This window comes from Panthera leo, chromosome B3 (assembly GCF_018350215.1).
Source record: "Panthera leo isolate Ple1 chromosome B3, P.leo_Ple1_pat1.1, whole genome shotgun sequence".
Lineage (NCBI taxonomy): Eukaryota > Metazoa > Chordata > Mammalia > Carnivora > Felidae > Panthera > Panthera leo.
Window position 1 is genome coordinate 135,876,451 of NC_056684.1, and position 17,289 is coordinate 135,893,739.

General features: G+C 43.3%; 1 protein-coding gene and 1 pseudogene across 11 annotated transcripts in view; one reads left to right on the forward strand and one right to left on the reverse strand.

The window, feature by feature from the left end:
• UNC79 (unc-79 homolog, NALCN channel complex subunit) overlaps positions 1 to 17,289 on the forward strand; it is a 266,546-nt gene that overhangs the window by 187,280 nt on the left and 61,977 nt on the right. For 10 of the 11 annotated variants that reach the window (XM_042944164.1, XM_042944162.1, XM_042944167.1 and 7 more), the window contains 4 exons: positions 1,676 to 1,759; positions 6,355 to 6,457; positions 8,708 to 8,848; positions 11,687 to 11,725. In XM_042944164.1, coding sequence (XP_042800098.1) covers positions 1,676 to 1,759; positions 6,355 to 6,457; positions 8,708 to 8,848; positions 11,687 to 11,725 — 367 coding nt within the window. The remainder of the gene's footprint in view (positions 1 to 1,675; positions 1,760 to 6,354; positions 6,458 to 8,707; positions 8,849 to 11,686; positions 11,726 to 17,289) is intronic. The other variant, XM_042944169.1, reaches the window with a different exon arrangement.
• Positions 4,564 to 5,419, reverse strand: LOC122223082 (annotated as a pseudogene).

Genomic DNA, 17,289 nt, shown 5'->3' on the forward strand with positions numbered 1-17,289 from the left:
TTATCTTCTTTTTGGTGGTAAGTGGTAGTGAAAAATGTAATGGCCCAAAGCCAACAGGCAAGAGAGACAAGGAGAAAGATAGGATAACCAGCCTTGACAGCTGACTGGGTCTAGGTGGGGTCTTTCTGTCCACACCAGAGAGGACTGTGTTTCTCTCTTTATTTATTTACTTTGAGAGTGAGGTGGGGGTGGTGGAGGGGCAGAGAGAGGGAGAGAGAGAGAGGGAATCCCACAGTGCAGAGCCCAATGTGGGGCTTGAACTCACGAACCATGAGATCATGACCTGAGCCAAAATCTAGACTCAGACGCTTAACTGACTGAGCCTCCCAGGTGCCCCTCTGTTTCTCCCTCTACTGAGATGAAACTATGTGATTAACTGAGAATGGAAGCATTTGTTTGGTTAGTTCTCTGATAATTTAATGCCTCCCCCACCCCCCACTTTTGGTAGGTTGAGCTGGGGCTCTGAAGATTATTTTACCATGCTTCTGTTTTCTGTAGCAAGTACCTCAGTCTAAGCTAACCATTCCAGATTCAGACTACAACTGCAACCTAGTTTGATTGACTTAGTGGAGTTATAAAAAGGCAAAAAGATCTCAATGTCAAACCCAAATTTTAATTTTAGAAAATCTACATGATGCCAAATAACCCACTTAACTGAATGTTTCCCATTCAGCCAAACTTCAGCCTTGTTCACATCACTCTGGCTTCTCACTTAATACTCACCATTGACATGCTGCCTGAATTTCTTTCACCCGTTTTCCTGGGCTTGTTCTCCATTCTCCAAGTTGGTTCTCTAGCCACCAAGTCCCACTGGAGCGTCATCTCAATGCGCCTGTTTTTATTAGTGCCACAAAAAGTTTTCCCCGCATCTAAGACCGCGGGAGAATCGATGAATGTAGAGTTCGGTATTAGGTGGTGTGCCACTTTATACTACACGTGTCGACTCAGTGACTCACTGGTCCCCAGAGGAACAAGTCTAATCACGTAGACACTGCGAAAGGCAGTCTAAAACCTGGGTCATGATCGATTCACCTCAGCATGCACCTGCTTGCTCGTTGAATACCTGCCTCTTCTCCATCCGTGCACATCCGATGGTTGCTTCTTTGTCTCATCTTTCATAGGAAACAAGTGTTCCGGAAGCACCACTCCTCCATTTCTTCCCCTGTTCCCTTCTTCCTGTTCCCCAGCCCTCAGTGAAACATCTGCCATGTCCTTGCTACCAGTTCCACATGTTTTCTGTATGACTTTTCTGGCCATTGCCTCAAATGATCACTTATATATTTACTGAGTTGCATAATACATTTATTTCATGGCTGTGACATTAGCCTTTCAGTTGGTTTTTTTTTTTTTTTCATTTCATATCAAGAGATGATAGTATCTGAGCTTTCTTGGTGAGGAGGTAGAAAATCTGCACTTTTTGGGGGGCAGTTTTAGATGCTCTCCTGCTTTTAATTGCACTTCATATACCTGAATGAAAGGTTTGTAGTGAAAGCCCAGACAACCCTCCCCTAACATCTAGGATGTTTCCTGTAAATATCAATAATCAACAATAACAATGACCAAAAAAAAAAAAAAAAAAAAAAACGGCCCCAAGAAATTATTTGTTAAATTCTCTGTGTTGTGAGTCGTGATAAATTGACCACACTGAAGACTGAAATGTTCTATTTATCCACAGAACAGATACAGCCCGGGAAACGCCAATGCAATGTGCCGATGTGCCTAAACCCTGACCTGGAGGGACAACCATTGAGAATGAGAGGTTAGTTGAGCTGTGGAATCTCAGACTGGATGAGCTGGAAGACACTGTGTATGTCAATCACCCGGTCCCCTAGCGGGGGCTGAAAGCTCTTCTTCAGCAGCTCCAGGGAGTGGATCCACCCTTTGCTAAAATACCTCCAGGGGCTGGGAATGCATGGTACCTCATCTTTGACCATTATCGACAGAAAGTTCTTCCTTAGGGTGACTTTCTAACCGTTGGGGCCACACAAAACAAGTCTAGTCTCTCACATAATTTTTCAGACATTTGAAAAGAGCCATGCATTGCGTATTCCCTCAATCTTCTCTAGACCACTGTCCCTGGGTCTTTTGGTATTCTTCTTAATACATGTCAGGTGTCTGTATTGTTGTGTAACTTCTCTGAACATGGTCTAGCTTATCTGTGTTCATTCTAGAATGCTGAGATCAGATGGCTTCTCGGCCTTTTGGGTAAGATCAAGTGTAGAATGCTGAGATCAGAGATGAATAGCTTCTTTGAAATCTGAAATTGGAAATTGCACCAAATACACACTGGGCTTTATGCTGCTCATAGGAGGAAGCTGAAGATAAATCTGTGCCAAGATCATCAGAATATGTATTTTCAAAATTCTTCTCATGGCTAGTTAATCATTACTTTCATTCTTTTTCAATTCATAAAGCAAGGTTCACCATCATTTGTAAAAAAAAAAAAAAACAAAAACAAATAAACAAATGAACTATGACCACATCTCTTAGCTAGCTCCTTAAATCAAGCAGACTTATTATTTAGGACCATATCACTCAGAACCATACCATTCTTCTAATTTTCCTTAGGAATGAGGAGACATTTATCTTTGGCATTTGCTAATATTCATTGGGCAATGAGTAGCAGTTTTAGCCCCTGTATGCGGTGAGACCCTTCTCACTTACGGGCCTAGGAAAAGCTTTTATGAACAGAAGTCAGGATGGTCAAACAACTCTGGTGCTTATCCACAGTCCAGTGACCAAGTTAGTAGCAGCAAAAACGGAATGAGGCCATGGGAACAAAGACAGAAAGTGAGTCTCTTTCACAGTAAACTGAAGAAGTCCATTGATGTAGCTAAGGGACTGATGGGTACATGTGTGCTTTGAGACAAACCAACACCTTTATAATATCCCCTATCTCTAAGATTCCCAAAGGGGCTTTGGTCAAAATCTCCAGCTTTGGGTTTGGTCTTTGGAGGAAGTCTTCTCTTTATTCAAGTCTCTGAGAACCTTCTAGTTCTGTTCCCAGTTCCATATAGAGTGCACTTTGGGTATTCAGTAAGGGAACCATAGTGGTACTATCCAGAAGTATTGCCCACAACTGGGGGATAATGGGATTGCCTTTAATATTACAGACTTAGTTGTAACTCAGCTCTAACAAAAAGTAGCTGAGGTCTTATAGCTTCCCTTTATGGTTCCCACCTTCTTTTTATACATTAGTCTGCTCCCATATTATTAGCAATATTCAGAAATCCATTGATTCAGCTAATGTTGCCTTATGGGAGCCAGCACCCAATATCTTTTATAGATGACTGCCATAAATATTGCATGACATATTTTGTGTTGTCACATGAATAAGCAACTTCACAATGCTATTGTCAAAAACACTAAAAATGCTATTGTCTTGGCATTTGTGTTGGGTAATAATTGGCTTGAAACCACCCACATGACTTTGATTCCATCCCTTTTCTTGATTTGAATTGTGATTTCTATTTAATAGTAATTGGTAATAATCTTCTGAAAGCCTCCACTCAAGAGGTTTTTTTTTTTCCTTTCTTTTTTTTTTTATTATGAAATTTATTGTCAAGTTGGTTTCCATACAACACCCAGTGCTCATCCCAACAGGTGCCCTCCTCAATACCCATCACCCACCCACCCCTCCCTCCCACCCCCCATAAACCCTCAGTTTGTTCTCAGTTTTTAGGAGTCTCTTATGTTTTGGCTCCCTCCCTCTCTAACCATTTTGTTTTCTTCCCCTCCCCCATGGTCTTTTGTTCAATTTCTCATTCCTAGTAAAACTGTGTATATATCACCATCTTGTGGGCTGAATTTTTCTACTTTTAGCACAGGCATTTTGGCATCTGGTAGGCATGGCTGTCAATGTCTAAGAAATGTGGAATATTGGACTTCAACCTTCTGTGTTTTGGTTACTTGAAGTGACTTTGTGCTGTTTACCTTAGTGTTTAATGATCAATCACGCCACCTTTTATCTTGGCCCAGTTCTTGCCTTTTCTATTTTCCATCAGTTTATAGTTATGCTACAATCATAAATACCGTTGCTTCAACTCAAAGCACCATCGTGATGAGAACAACTGGAGATCCTTTTTAATGATACACTTGGATACAGGTAGGAATGAATGTTACTCAGAAATAGCTGTTAAATATCATAGTAAAATTAGATGCCCATGAGGGACATTTGGAAGTGACATAAAGATGCTTTTAGATACTTTCCTTTGCTGTTTGGGTCTACAGGGCCTCCTGCTTCTCATAAACACACTTTGTAGCCTTTGATCAGGTAAGGGAGTCTGTACAGTGTGGAAGCATCTTGATTCTTCAGAGGCTTCAATGCCCTTTTTCTTTTTCTCCCTCATATTGAAATACATTGCCTACTTCACTAGGTCTCTAAAATTTTTACGTTATTTCTTTTCAAAACCAGTTCCCTGAATCATTATTTTTCTCCTATTTATGGGAAGATCATACAATTTTGTTTTGTTTTTCAGCACTGAATTACCAATTCTTGATGAGAAACCGTTTATTTATTTTTGTAAATGGATCAGTTATTTAATTAGGTTCTTTGTAAGAAATTTAGAACACCGATTTGTGAGGATAAACTCCATTTGTGAAAGAAAACACAGAAACACAGACTGGAGGTAGCCCTAAAACTGAGGAACAGCTTTGGTTTTTGGCAGAATTTGCGAGTCCGCAGCTTTCTGGGTCAACCTTGCGCTGCCCTATAACCTTGTATTTCTCTTCCTCCGTGTCGAAGATCTCCCCTTCCTGGTGTTGGGTTTATGCAGCTTCTTCTTGAAGTAAGCTTCAATGAAACGTTTTGGAATTTTCACACTGCTGATACCAATTTTGGTGGAGGTGGTGATGACAAATTTCTGGTATGTTCCATGCAGAGGAACTTTGATGGAGGTCCAGAGGTCCAGTCACAAATACCAAGTCACTGCTCAGTTGCTTCAGGAAAACCACCCTCTTCCTCTATGGTGTCCACTGAGGATGATCAAGAAGGTCTCAGGAGTGATTCTAGCTCACAGTTTCCTCATGTACCGACTGAAAGGGGTTTTGCTGTGGCTCGGCAGCTTTTGAGGCACATCTTCAGTAGGATAATACCTAGGCATTTGGTGAAGTTTAACCACTCGGGTACCACTATTCTTGTCACCACTGACTGGTTTTGTAACAACAGCAAGAGCCTTCTCATTCTTTTTCTTTTCAACCCTAGACTTAGTTGCTGAATACTTCCTTTTGTATGTGGTATTTCTGGAATACATAGCTGATCAGGAATATCTTCCAACTCCTCTGACTAGGACAGGGCTTCCCCTTCTTTGGCGTTTTAGTCTTGCCACCTAGCCCTTCTTAACCTTGCCACCAGCATCAGCCTCCTTGCTTCAGGTTTCTTCTTCTTAGTATCTGGCTTCTCAGCTTTTGCATCCGCCATCTTACGGACGGGAAAGAAGAGAAATAGATTCTTTAATGACCCTTGAGATTTTCTGCATTCTTTGCTGTCTGAAAAACTCTTGAGTCCCAGTTATCAGTCTGCAGAACGTGACGTTATCCTGGATTGTTCCTTTGAGATTCTTCTTGGAGTGCCTCGTTTCCACTGTTCCTGGAGAATCAGTCCAGCCCTGGTGGTTTCCTTAATAGAGAATGGTCAGCTGGCTCTTTAGATGCACTTATCACTAGAGCATGTTGCCAAGATTCCTGCCTTAGATTTCTTTGAAGGCATCAAAACCCAAAGTTTTAAACTCCGGTATTTATTAGCTGAAGTCACTGGATGATTCCTTCAAAACACTTGATATTTCACTCATAAATATTTCAGTTTGAAAAATGAAGTCTTTTGCTTCAGGGCTTATGATACTAATTTCCAAAGTAGAAAGCTGTTCTGATATTTGATAGCTCAAACACCTCCCCTTACTTAAGTAGAGTTCTGGGATCTTATTCTCTTCTCAAATTGGCAGCATTTTAGGGTTGGTACACATTTGTAATTCGGGAAATGTAGGATCATAAGGACATCTTCCCTTTATGCCTAGAAAATAAGGGCTGTAACTCATTTGAGGGTGCCCTTGAATAGATTTCCCCCTTTTTCCACTTTCGTCTTCGTCCCCTGTTGGTACACCTGAGCTCTTTCTGATGTCCTCCAAGTCAGAAGGCAAAGGGAGAGCTAGGAGTCTAGCTCTTGAAATCCTACAAACAGAAACAAATCGCAGTCTTTCTTGAATTCATTTTACCTTTGAGGGTTTACCACAATGCAGTGTTGCTGATCATGTCACATCCCGTGTGATCTTGGGAAGATTTCTAAGAGGAGGATGGGGCTTTTCCCGGCCCCCAGAAACAGACCTTTATTCACCAGGTGTCTCATTGCTGCTCACCCAGGTGCCACGAAATCCAGCCTGCTGTCAGCGCCCAGCATCGTCAGTATGTTTGTGCCGGCACCCGAAGAATTCACGGACGAGCAGCCAACGGTGATGACAGACAAGTAAGCTCACACAGTCATTCCGCTCCCCGTGTTTACAGAGTCTGATAGTTCGCTCACCATGGTTGTGAGAAAGCACCAGAGGAGTCATGCAGTGCTTTACGTCATAACGTGTTCTTCAACTGACCATAGCCACAAGTGTTCATATGCACTTGTTGTTTCAGAAACGTAGTCTCATTGCACGGACAGCATCTGTTTCTGCCAGGGCACGTTCCTTTTCAGTCTGGACAAAAATGCAAATAATATCCACTTACTGATTATTAGAAGGTTCAGATTGTTAGGATCGGACTCAGTTTGAGACTTGATTCTTATTCCCATCCTGCCAGCAGCATCCTTTCTCTGAATCCCAAACTAGTAAGGTCACCTCTCAGTTTGTCGCCCTTCAATATCCCCAGATCTCTTCTGGGATAAAGTGCAAATGCCTTTGATCATAATAAAGGCCCTTTAGATTGTGAAGGTACGGCCTTACCACTCCTGACCGGGAGCTCTTTCCCCAGCCCCCTCCCCTTCTCCAGAGCATGCCTGATGTGTTCTCCCGTCTGTGATTACATAGGTGCCCTTCTCTCTGGACTTTCTGTGCCTGGTGAACAACTATTCATGCCTCAGGACCCAGCTAAAGGCAAAGTGTCCCTGACTGCACAAGGCAGAATTCATCATACCATTGTCCTAATCTCCATAGTATTTACTACATCTCTCTATTCTACTGCTTACCACATTGTATTTTGATTATTTAGTTGCTTATACACATGGGTTCTTTAATTGAGTAGGAGTCCCTTAGGGGCCTGGGACTCTTTCTTCTGTATTTTATACTCTAAGCTCCCTATACCTTGCCTGGCACACAGGTGCCTGTTCAGTGAGTATGGTAAAGAATAAGACTTGCAGGATTCCAAGTTTGGTGGCATGTCGGGTAGGTTGGGATAAAGGGAGGAAGAGTGTGTGTTGTCAGGGGCCGGCGTGAAGATCCGTGCAGCTGGCCACAGCCAGCGGTCATTACTGAAGAAGTGAAGGTGTCCACCGTGAAGAGCTGCCTTGGAATGTCCACGTGGGGAGCACCTCGCTGCGAGAGGAGGGCTCTTCTTGGCTCCTCCTTCGGTACAATGTCCCCATTTGTGTACTCCTCCATGTCCCAATCTTTGTGTGCACTCCGTTTCTCTTCTTTCTCAGTTCCAAATGTGAATCCTCTATTTTTAAAAAGGTCCGTTTGCCAGGGACTTCATGATTTAATTTTTTTTTTTTTTTACGTTTATTTATTTTTGAGAGACAGAGTGAGACAGAGCGCGGGTGGAGGAGGGGCAGAGAGAGAAGGAGATACAGAATCTGAAGCAGGCCCCAGGCTCTGAGCTGTCAGCACAGAGCCCGACTCAGGGCTCGAACTCACAAACCGTGGGATCATGACCTGAGCCGAAGTTGGACACTTAACTGACTGAGCCACCCAGGTGCCTCCAGGGACTTCATATATATAGTTTGCATTTAGGAAGTTCCTAAATAAGTTTGTGCTAGTGATTGTGCTCTAGTTCATTCGCTCTTCCCAGGAGGCTTTCGCCTTCACTTTGTAAAGCTGACTAGCTGTGGCTGAATAGAAGGGCTGTGGCTTTGGTTGAGATGAACTAAATTGAACCTACATTAGACACTACAAAGAGCAATAAGTTGGAAGGCACGTAGGAGCAGGGCCATTGTGTTTTTACACACTACACTGAGTAGGCGTGGGGAGCTCGTAAGGCTGATCTAAGTGAGTGGTAGAGAAGAGACTATGATCCAGACTCCCCAGGTTTTCTAGAGTGTTCTCTTGGCTTAACCCCCCTATCTTGCCTCCACAAATGGGACATTTTTCAAGCTGACAGCTTAGGAAAGCTTCCATTTGTGCCTAAGGCATTTTTCTTTTCAACAAATGAAAAAAATATCTAGTCACTGACTATCTCTAGCAATAACTTTACATGCACGAAATTCCTCAACCAGAAGCTCCAAACTGTTATTCTGATTGGCACTCACTGTGGGCCAGATGCTTGTGAGTTGAATCTTTTCAGTGATTTAAAGAACCTTCCTGATTTCCGCCGTGTGTGCTGTTTCTGTGTCTACGGTGAGGGTGGCATTGGAGTCTACTATTGATTATGAGAGTGGGACCGCATTAAATAGCAGACTTTCAGGGACTTTGGGGACTTCTCCAAGACTCACCAGAAATGGCTGTATATACTTTGTTATATCTTGGAAACATTGCCGGCTTTCGTGGACAGCGTTCCTCTGTTTTCTTTGCAGATGCCATGACTGTGGGGCCATTCTTGAAGAATATGACGAGGAAACCCTTGGGCTGGCCATTGTGGTCCTTTCCACGTTCATTCACCTAAGCCCAGACTTGGCAGCCCCGTTGTTGCTGGATATAATGCAGTCTGTGGGAAGGTGAACATCACTTGTGTTTTCAGTGGGGGAAGGGGCCTTATACAGTCTACAGCTTGAAATAAAAACAATCAGTTCAGAAGCAAAACATTCAGTAACCTTATAGGTGTTTGATATTTGTGGGATCAATGCAGACTAATTTTAAAAACTGAATGGACCAAACTTTTGATTGAATGCCCTAGCTGTGTTGGTCATGAGTCACAATGTCACTGTGTCAGAATAAAGCGAGAGGAAACTGCACTAAGAAAAGTCTAATATTTGTTGCCCTCAATGACTGCATAGGCTGGTGTGCAGAATAGTACTCAGAATTGTGCACAGTTCATGGTTAAACAGTTTACAAGTTTGAGATATTCTTATTAGATATTCTTTAGATATTATTATTTGTAAGATTTAGATATTATTATCTTTCTTTACCTATTTTAAGATGAGTTCTCAAGGCACTTTGAAATCTTGGAGCATTGTCACATGAGGGGAAGTTGGGAGTGTAGTTTCACACTTCTGACTCAGGAAAGGGAAGGATGCACATATTTTGGGCTGAAAGCCCCACTGAAGGGAGATTAAACTTAATCTACTTTGAGAATGTTCATGTTAAGAAAACTCCACTTAGTGGATAGGACTTTTGAAGAAAAGTGACGTGCTTCATGGATATAAGTGAAGTTCACATTCAGTGACAAATTGTAGTCCTAGCATGCACAGCTTATCGGAGAGGACCGGATTAAATTCTGCACGAATATATTAAGTTTCTGGTGTGTGCTGGCACAAAGTCAGGTGCTTCAGGCTGTGGGCATTAGACCCAGCCCTTGCCCTGAAGCCCTTTGTGGCTTAGTTGTTGAAGAGCTCAGTGATGTACGGAATAACTGAGGAGCCATACAAGATAGGATGTGATTAAGAGCTGTAACGAGTGGTGCATGTAGTTAAGTGCTATAGAAGTTCAGGCTGGAAAGAATTTCTTAGGGAAGGTCTCTATGGAGGAGGTAGGGAAAAACCAGGATTCTGCCAATTCCTGGTATTCGAGGCAGGGAAAGAACATAAATTGTAATGGAGCTAAAAGTTGGTCTTTTTTTTCTTTTTAAGAAGAAATGCTGATTTCAAATGAAAGACAAACAGGAAAGCATTAAAAAAACCCTCAACCCTTAACATTCCTTCCCCAGATTTTTCCGTAGTGTCCTTAGGAAGTGTATATCCTTAGGAGATGGTAAAACTATTGTGCCTCTGATACCTAGAAATAGCCAGTGTGCAGTGATGAACAGTGGGTGATAGATAGATAAGAAAAGATGAGTTAATCTCATTTACGTCCTTGATTTTAACCTAATCATAGCAATTATGGAACAAATGTACCAGCTGTGGAATTGAGAGTTTTTATTTATGCAAGGTCATGGTTCTTACCATCAGTACTTTTCAGATGTAGGTCAGATAGCATTATTGGTCTGATCTGTTATCATCTCCTTGAAATAGCTGGTCTAAGTTGTAATTGATATATAGAGGGGTTTTATTTCATTTTTGTTTAACATAAATGAGAATAAACCATGTTCAAGCATTGCCAGCTGCTGGATGTAAAGATGTGAGCTTTGAAGGTAAGTGAAGGAAAAACAGTAGCAGATATATTTTTACCTGCTTGCATATACATATATTTAAATCTCTACCTCCTTTGGGTAGACTAGCAGGAGACAGGGTAGGGGGGAGGAGCACTTAAAGCAGCTGCCACAGTCCTTAGCAACCTAAGCCTGATCTCCAAACCTACCAGGAAATGGATTCAGTCGTCACCTGATTCAGGGCTTCCTTGCATGCCTTAATTCCAGATGAGGTAATGTGGATTTACGAACACTTAGTTTATTTGTGTTAGTCCCACAGGAACTATTCCCAGGGTGTTCTAAGAGTATGTAAGCTCAGCATTTATCACCCAAGGCTGTCTGTGATTCTGTAGCTGGCTCTCTACTTAGTTCCCCCTTAAAATTTACCCACCCCCCTTTTTTTAGATATAGCCATCAAGATTGCATTTGCTGCACCCTTAATGACTGTTTATTTGATTTGCCAGCGCTTATTGATTCGTTGTAGTGTCATTAAGCAAAGCAACGGGGAGCGGTGTCTTGTGTTAGTGGTTGCTAGACCCTCCTCTCCAGATGCATTCTTGCCTGGGCACTCTCTTGTGGTCTTAAATACATCAACTCTTTAGCATCTCCTCATTTGTTTCTTCAATGTCTTACTGATGAAGACACGTTTTTCTAAACCCACCAATTTAGTGGGCTTAGACATTCTCTTTCTTACTATGCATATAGAAGATCTCCATGTGTATGAACCATATAATGACAAAAAATTACATTACATATTGATTACTTAGTACATTTCTCTTCTCAATATGTCATTTAGTTGATTAATGACAGATTAGTTGACAGAGACCCCTATTGCCTGTTTTACTCTCTTAGAGAGGCTTTTATAGTTTGTGGTTAGTTTGTGGTTACGTTTCAGAGGTGGAACACAAAGAAATGAATTTTGAGTTAATATGTAAAGAGACAGACTGGGTCAAATGCTGTCCTGATTATCTGTCTAACCTGGCTGTAAAGGCCAATTTGTAGATTGGCCGGGTGATATATTAAACCAAATTTAACTCTGTGCATCTCCGTGGAAACATCTGATTTGGTGCAGAAAGCAGGTCTCAGGAACTGGGCTAAGCTGAACCCGGGAGACTGACCACCACGTGGCTCTGTCCATAAGCAGGGGAATTGCCAACAGTTTTTCTTGTCTCCCCATCTGAACTGGGGCCACAATGGGTCCTACTGCAGTACTCATACATTTCGCCATGAAAACTTAAGATATTCATGTAATTCTGTTTGCTTTTCCTAGATTGGCATCCAGCACTACTTTTTCCAATCAAGCAGAAAGGTAAGGTGCCAAAGTGAGCCCAAATCTCACGTTCTTTTTGTCCCCTGTGCATGTTCATCCTGTTTCTAAAACACCAGAGGGTGTACCACAGAGGGAATATTGTTAGGTTCACTGCAGCCCCAGAGAGCATTCATTCATTTTCTGTGCATGCCTTTATTCATTCATTCGTTCATTCACCCACTCATGCATTCACCCATTTAATTTTATTATTTATTTATTTTTTCATGCATGCACTCATTTTAGTCAACAGTACTTATTTTAGGTCCACTCTGTAGCAGGCACTGTGCCAGGTACTTAGGTTGCAACTCAGGGCAAAAGTGACATGATTCCTTTCCTTGTGGGGCCTACAGTCTGCCTGGGAGGTGAACAAGAAGAAAATATTTGCGCAGATGTATGATTGTAAACAGTGCTTAGTGCTATGAACAAAAAGTATGGGGAGACCATATAACATTCAGTTATTCAGTAAATACTTATGGAGTGACCACTAGGAACTGAGGGCACCAGTTAACTAAACAGCGAAGCCTGGTTCTCCTGGAACTTCTGCTCCAGTTGAGGAGGCAGACAATAAGCAAATTAACAAACTAGAAAACTGATCATGTAACTTAGTATCATTCAGTGCTAAATGCTATGAAAAATAATCAGTTAAGTCTAGGAGATAGAGAACAACCAGAGGTGGTATTTTGGATGTAGTAACAGTCAAGAACAGCCTCTTTAAGGAAGTGGTATTCAAACAAAACCTGAAAAAGGGGGAGAGTGATCCAGGTGGCAACTTATAGAATGTTCCAGACAGAGGAAACAGCAAATGCAAAAGTGTAAGTCAGGAAAGTGCCCAGGATATTTGGGGAACAAGACTAAGGCAGGCTGGATCAGAGTGAGTGGGGAGAAGGGGTAGGAGAGGAGATGGACGAGGTGACGGTGAGGCTGGCCGGGTAGGACCCAGGAGGTCATTGTAAGGAGTTAGGACTTTAACTGGGAGAAACAGGGAGTGGGGAGGGGGGGGAGGCGGGGCGCGGGTGCGACATGACTTAACTTGTGTTTTGAAAAGATCACTCCAGCTTCTGTGTTGAAAATAGGTCATGCATGGGGCGCCTGGGTGGCTTGGTCGGTTGAGCGTCCGACTTCGGCTCAGGTCATGATCTCACAGTCCGTGAGTTCGAGCCCCGCGTCAGGCTCTGGGCTGACAGCTCAGAGCCTGGAGCCTGTTTCAGATTCTGTGTCTCCCTCTCTCTCTGCCCCTCCCGTGTTCATGCTCTGTCTCTTTCTGTCTCAAAAATAAATAAACGTTAAAAAAAAAAAATAGGTAATGCAGGAAAGCGGGTCAGGGGTGGAAACAGAGGAGCCAGTGTGGAGCCCATTTCAGTGGTGCAGGTGCAAGCTAATAAAGTGAGAAGAGGTCCCATTAAGGATATATTCAGGAAATGTTCTTCAAGTCAAGCCAACAGAATTCACTGATAGACTGGATGTTGGGTGTGAGAGAAAGAGAGAAGGCAAGAATGACTCCTAGGTTCTGGTCCAAACAGTTGGGTAGATGTCTGTGCCGTTTACTGAGATGGGAGATGGGTGGGTGTATATGAGGCAGAGCTGAGGTAGTCTAGGTAATGGGAGGAAGGGAGGAGAGACAGGCTTCCCTTAAGGAGCGATGTTTAAACTAAGATCTGATTGTTTCCTTTGCAGTGCAGAAGCTTTTTATCTTCATGAGGTCCCAATAGTTCATTTTTGCTTTTAATTCCCTTGCCTTTGGGGATGTGTCGAGTAAGAGATTGCTACAGCTGAGGTCAGAGAGGTCTTTTCCTGCTTTCTCCTCCAGGGTTTTGATGGTTTCCTGTCTCACATTCAGGTCCTTTATCCATTTTGAGTTTATTTTTCTGAATGGTGTAAGAAAGTGGTCTAGTTTCATTCTTCTGCTTGTTGCTGCCCAGTTCTCCCAGCACCATTTGTTAAAGAGACTGTCTTTTTTCCATTGGATATTCTTTCCTGTTTTGTCAAAGATTAGTTGGCCATACTTTTTGTGGGTCCAATTCTAGAGTCTATTCCATTGGTCTGTGTCTGTTTTTGTGCCAATACCATGCTGTCTTGATGGTTACAGTTTTGTAGTAGAGGCTAAAGTCTGGGATTGTGATGCCTCCTGCTTTGGTCTTCTGCAATATTACTTTGGCTGTTCAGGGTCTTTTGTGGTTCCATACAAATTTTAGGATTGCTTGTTCTAGCTTCGAGAAGAATGCTGGTGCAATTTTGATTTGGATTGCATTGAATGTGTAGATTGCTTTGGGTAGTATTGACATTTTAACAAAGATGGCGGCGTAAGAGGACACTGGGCTCACCGCGTGTCCTGCTGATCACTTAGATTCCACCTACACCTGCCTAAATAACCCAGAAAACCGCCAGAAGACTAGCAGGACGGATTCTCCAGAGCCAAGTGCAGAGGAGAGGCCCACAGAAGAGGGTGGGAAGGATGAGAGGTGGTGCGCGCTGCACGGACTGGCGGGAGGGAGCCGGGGCGGAGGGGCAGCCTGCCGGCCAAGCAGAGCCCCCGAGTCTGGCTGGCAAAAGCGGAGGGGACGGACGGACTGTGTTCCGACAGCAAGCGCGACTTAGCGTCTGGGAGGTCATAAGTTAACAGCTCTGCTCAGAAAGCAGGAAGGCTGGAGGACAAAGGGAGGGAGAGTTGCTGAGCCCCCGGACTACAGAGCTCAGTCTGGCGGGGAACAAAGGCGCTCCCCAGCGCCATCTCCCCCGCCCATCCCCCAGCCAAAACCCCAAAGGGAACCAGTTCCTGCCAGGGAAATTGCTCGCTCCGCGCAAATACCCAACGCGGTGCTTCTGCGGAGCCACCCCTCTGGCAGCGGGTCTGACTCCCTCCCGCTGCCACAGGGCCCCTCCTGAAGTGGATCACCTAAGGAGAAGCGAGCTAAGCCTGCCCCTCCTGCCCCCGTGCACCTTGCCTACCCACCCCAGCTAATACGCCAGATCCCCAGCACCACAAGCCTGGCAGTGTGCAAGTAGCCCAGACGGGCCACGCCACCCCACAGTGAATCCCGCCCCTAGGAAAGGGGAAGAGAAGGCACACACCAGTCTGACTGTGGCCCCAGCGGTGGGCTGGGGGCAGACATCAGGTCGGACTGCGGCCCCGCCCACCAACTCCAGTTATACACCACAGCACAGGGGAAGTGCCCTGCAGGCCCGCACCACTCCAGGGACTATCCAAAATGACCAAACGGAAGAATTCCCCTCAGAAGAATCTCCAGGAAATAACAACAGCCAATGAACTGATCAAAAAGGATTTAAATAATATAACAGAAAGTGAATTTAGAATAATAGTCATAAAATTAATCGCTGGGCTTGAAAACAGTATAGAGGACAGCAGAGAATCTCTTGCTACAGAGATCAAGGGACTAAGGAACAGTCAGGAGGAGCTGAAAAACGCTTTAAACGAAATGCAAAACAAAATGGAAACGACGACGGCTCGGATTGAAGAGGCAGAGGAGAGAATAGGTGAACTAGAAGATAAAGTTATGGAAAAAGAGGAAGCTGAGAGAAAGAGATAAAAAAATCCAGGAGTATGAGGGGAAAATTAGAGAACTAAGTGATACACTAAAAAGAAATAATATACGCATAATTGGTATCCCAGAGGAGGAAGAGAGAGGGAAAGGTGCTGAAGGGGTATTTGAAGAAATAATAGCTGAGAACTTCCCTGAACTGGGGAAGGAAAAAGGCATTGAAATCCAAGAGGCACAGAGAACTCCCTTCAGACGTAACTTGAATCGATCTTCTGCACGACATTTTAACAATATTTGATCAACAAAACTAAAAGGCAATGAACGGAATGGGAAAAGATATTTGCAAATGACATATCAGACAAAGGGCTAGTATCCAAAATCTATAAAGAACTCACCAAACTCCACACCCAAAAAACAAATAATCCAGTAAAGAGATGGGCAGAAAACATGAGTAGACACTTCTCTAAAGAAGACATCCAGATGGCCAACAGGCGCATGAAAAGATGCTCAATATCACTCCTCATCAGGGAAATACAAATCAAAACCACACTCAGATATCACCTCACGCCAGTCAGAGTGGCCAAAATGAAGAAATCAGGAGACTATAGACGCTGGTGAGGATGTGGAGACACGGGAACCTTCTCGCACTGTTGGTGGGAATGCAAACTGGTGCAGCCGCTCTGGAAAACAGTGTGGAGGTTCCTCAAAAAATTAAAAATAGATCTACCCTATGACCCAGCAATAGCACTGCTAGCAATTCACCCAAGGGATCCAGGAGTACTGATGCATAGGGGCACTTGTACCCCAATGTTTATAGTGGCACTTTCAACAATAGCCAAATTATGGAAAGAGCCTAAATGTCCATCAACTGGTGAATGGATAAAGAAATTGTGGCTTATATACACAATGGAATACTACGTGGCAATGAGAAAGAATGAAATATGGCCCTTTGTAGCAACGTGGATAGAACTGGAGAGTGTAATGCTAAGTGAAATAAGTCATACAGAGAAAGACAGATACCATATGTGTTCACTCTTGTGTGGATCCTGAGAAACTTAACAGAAGACCGTGGGGGAGGAGAAGGGGAAAAAAAAAAAGTTAGGGAGAGAGCCAAACCATAAGAGACTCCAGAATAAACTGAGGGTTGATGGGGGGTGGGGGATGGGCATTGAGGAGGGCACCTGTTGGGAGGAGCACTGGGTGTTGTATGGAAACCAATTGGCAATAAATTTTATATTAAAAAAAATAAACTAAGATGTGAAAGAAATGAGTTGCGTTTAACCATGCAAATCGCTATGGAAAAAGCATGTGCACAGGTCTGAAGGTGGTGAAGAACAGATTGTGTAGGGAGAGTCACAGAAAGTCCAGTGTGGCTAGAGCACAGACATGTGAGCTCTTGCTGAGATTGGCTTGCCAGTGTATACGGGCTTATAAACCATATTAAATATCTTGGGCTTCCTACTAGCCGCAGTGGGAAGCTGCTGAAAGATTTTTATGCAGCAGGGGATGTGTGTGTGAAAGGCTACTTTGGCTGCAGTGGGGAGGAAGAACCAGAGGAGAGCAAGAGTGGGTACTGTGTGTGACTCTGGACACACTTAATCTCTCTGCTTTAGTTTTCTCATCTATAAAAGAGGGATACCAGTGCATAGCCTTGTTAGGTCACAGGGGTATGTGCTGTGAGGTCCCAGTGAAAGAGGATATGTGTTAGCATAACTGTACCGACCCCTACAACCATAAGACGGTGCTGTTGTTACTGTACTTCTGTAACTCTTGGTTTTAGGAATATTTGCTCCTCTTTTTTATGCTCCTTTATAGATTTTTTAAAACTTTTCCCCCCTAACATTTTCTTGTAAAAACTTAAATATACTGCAAAGTTGGAAGAACTTAATAGTGAACACTCATATATACCTGTCACCTAGATTCTACAATGAACATTTTACCCACTTTATCGTATATCCAACCATCCCTCTCTCCTTCTACCCACCCATCATCAATCCATTTTATTTTTGGATGCATTTCAAAGTCAATTTCAGATATTAGCATACTTCCCCCATATATCCTTCAGCA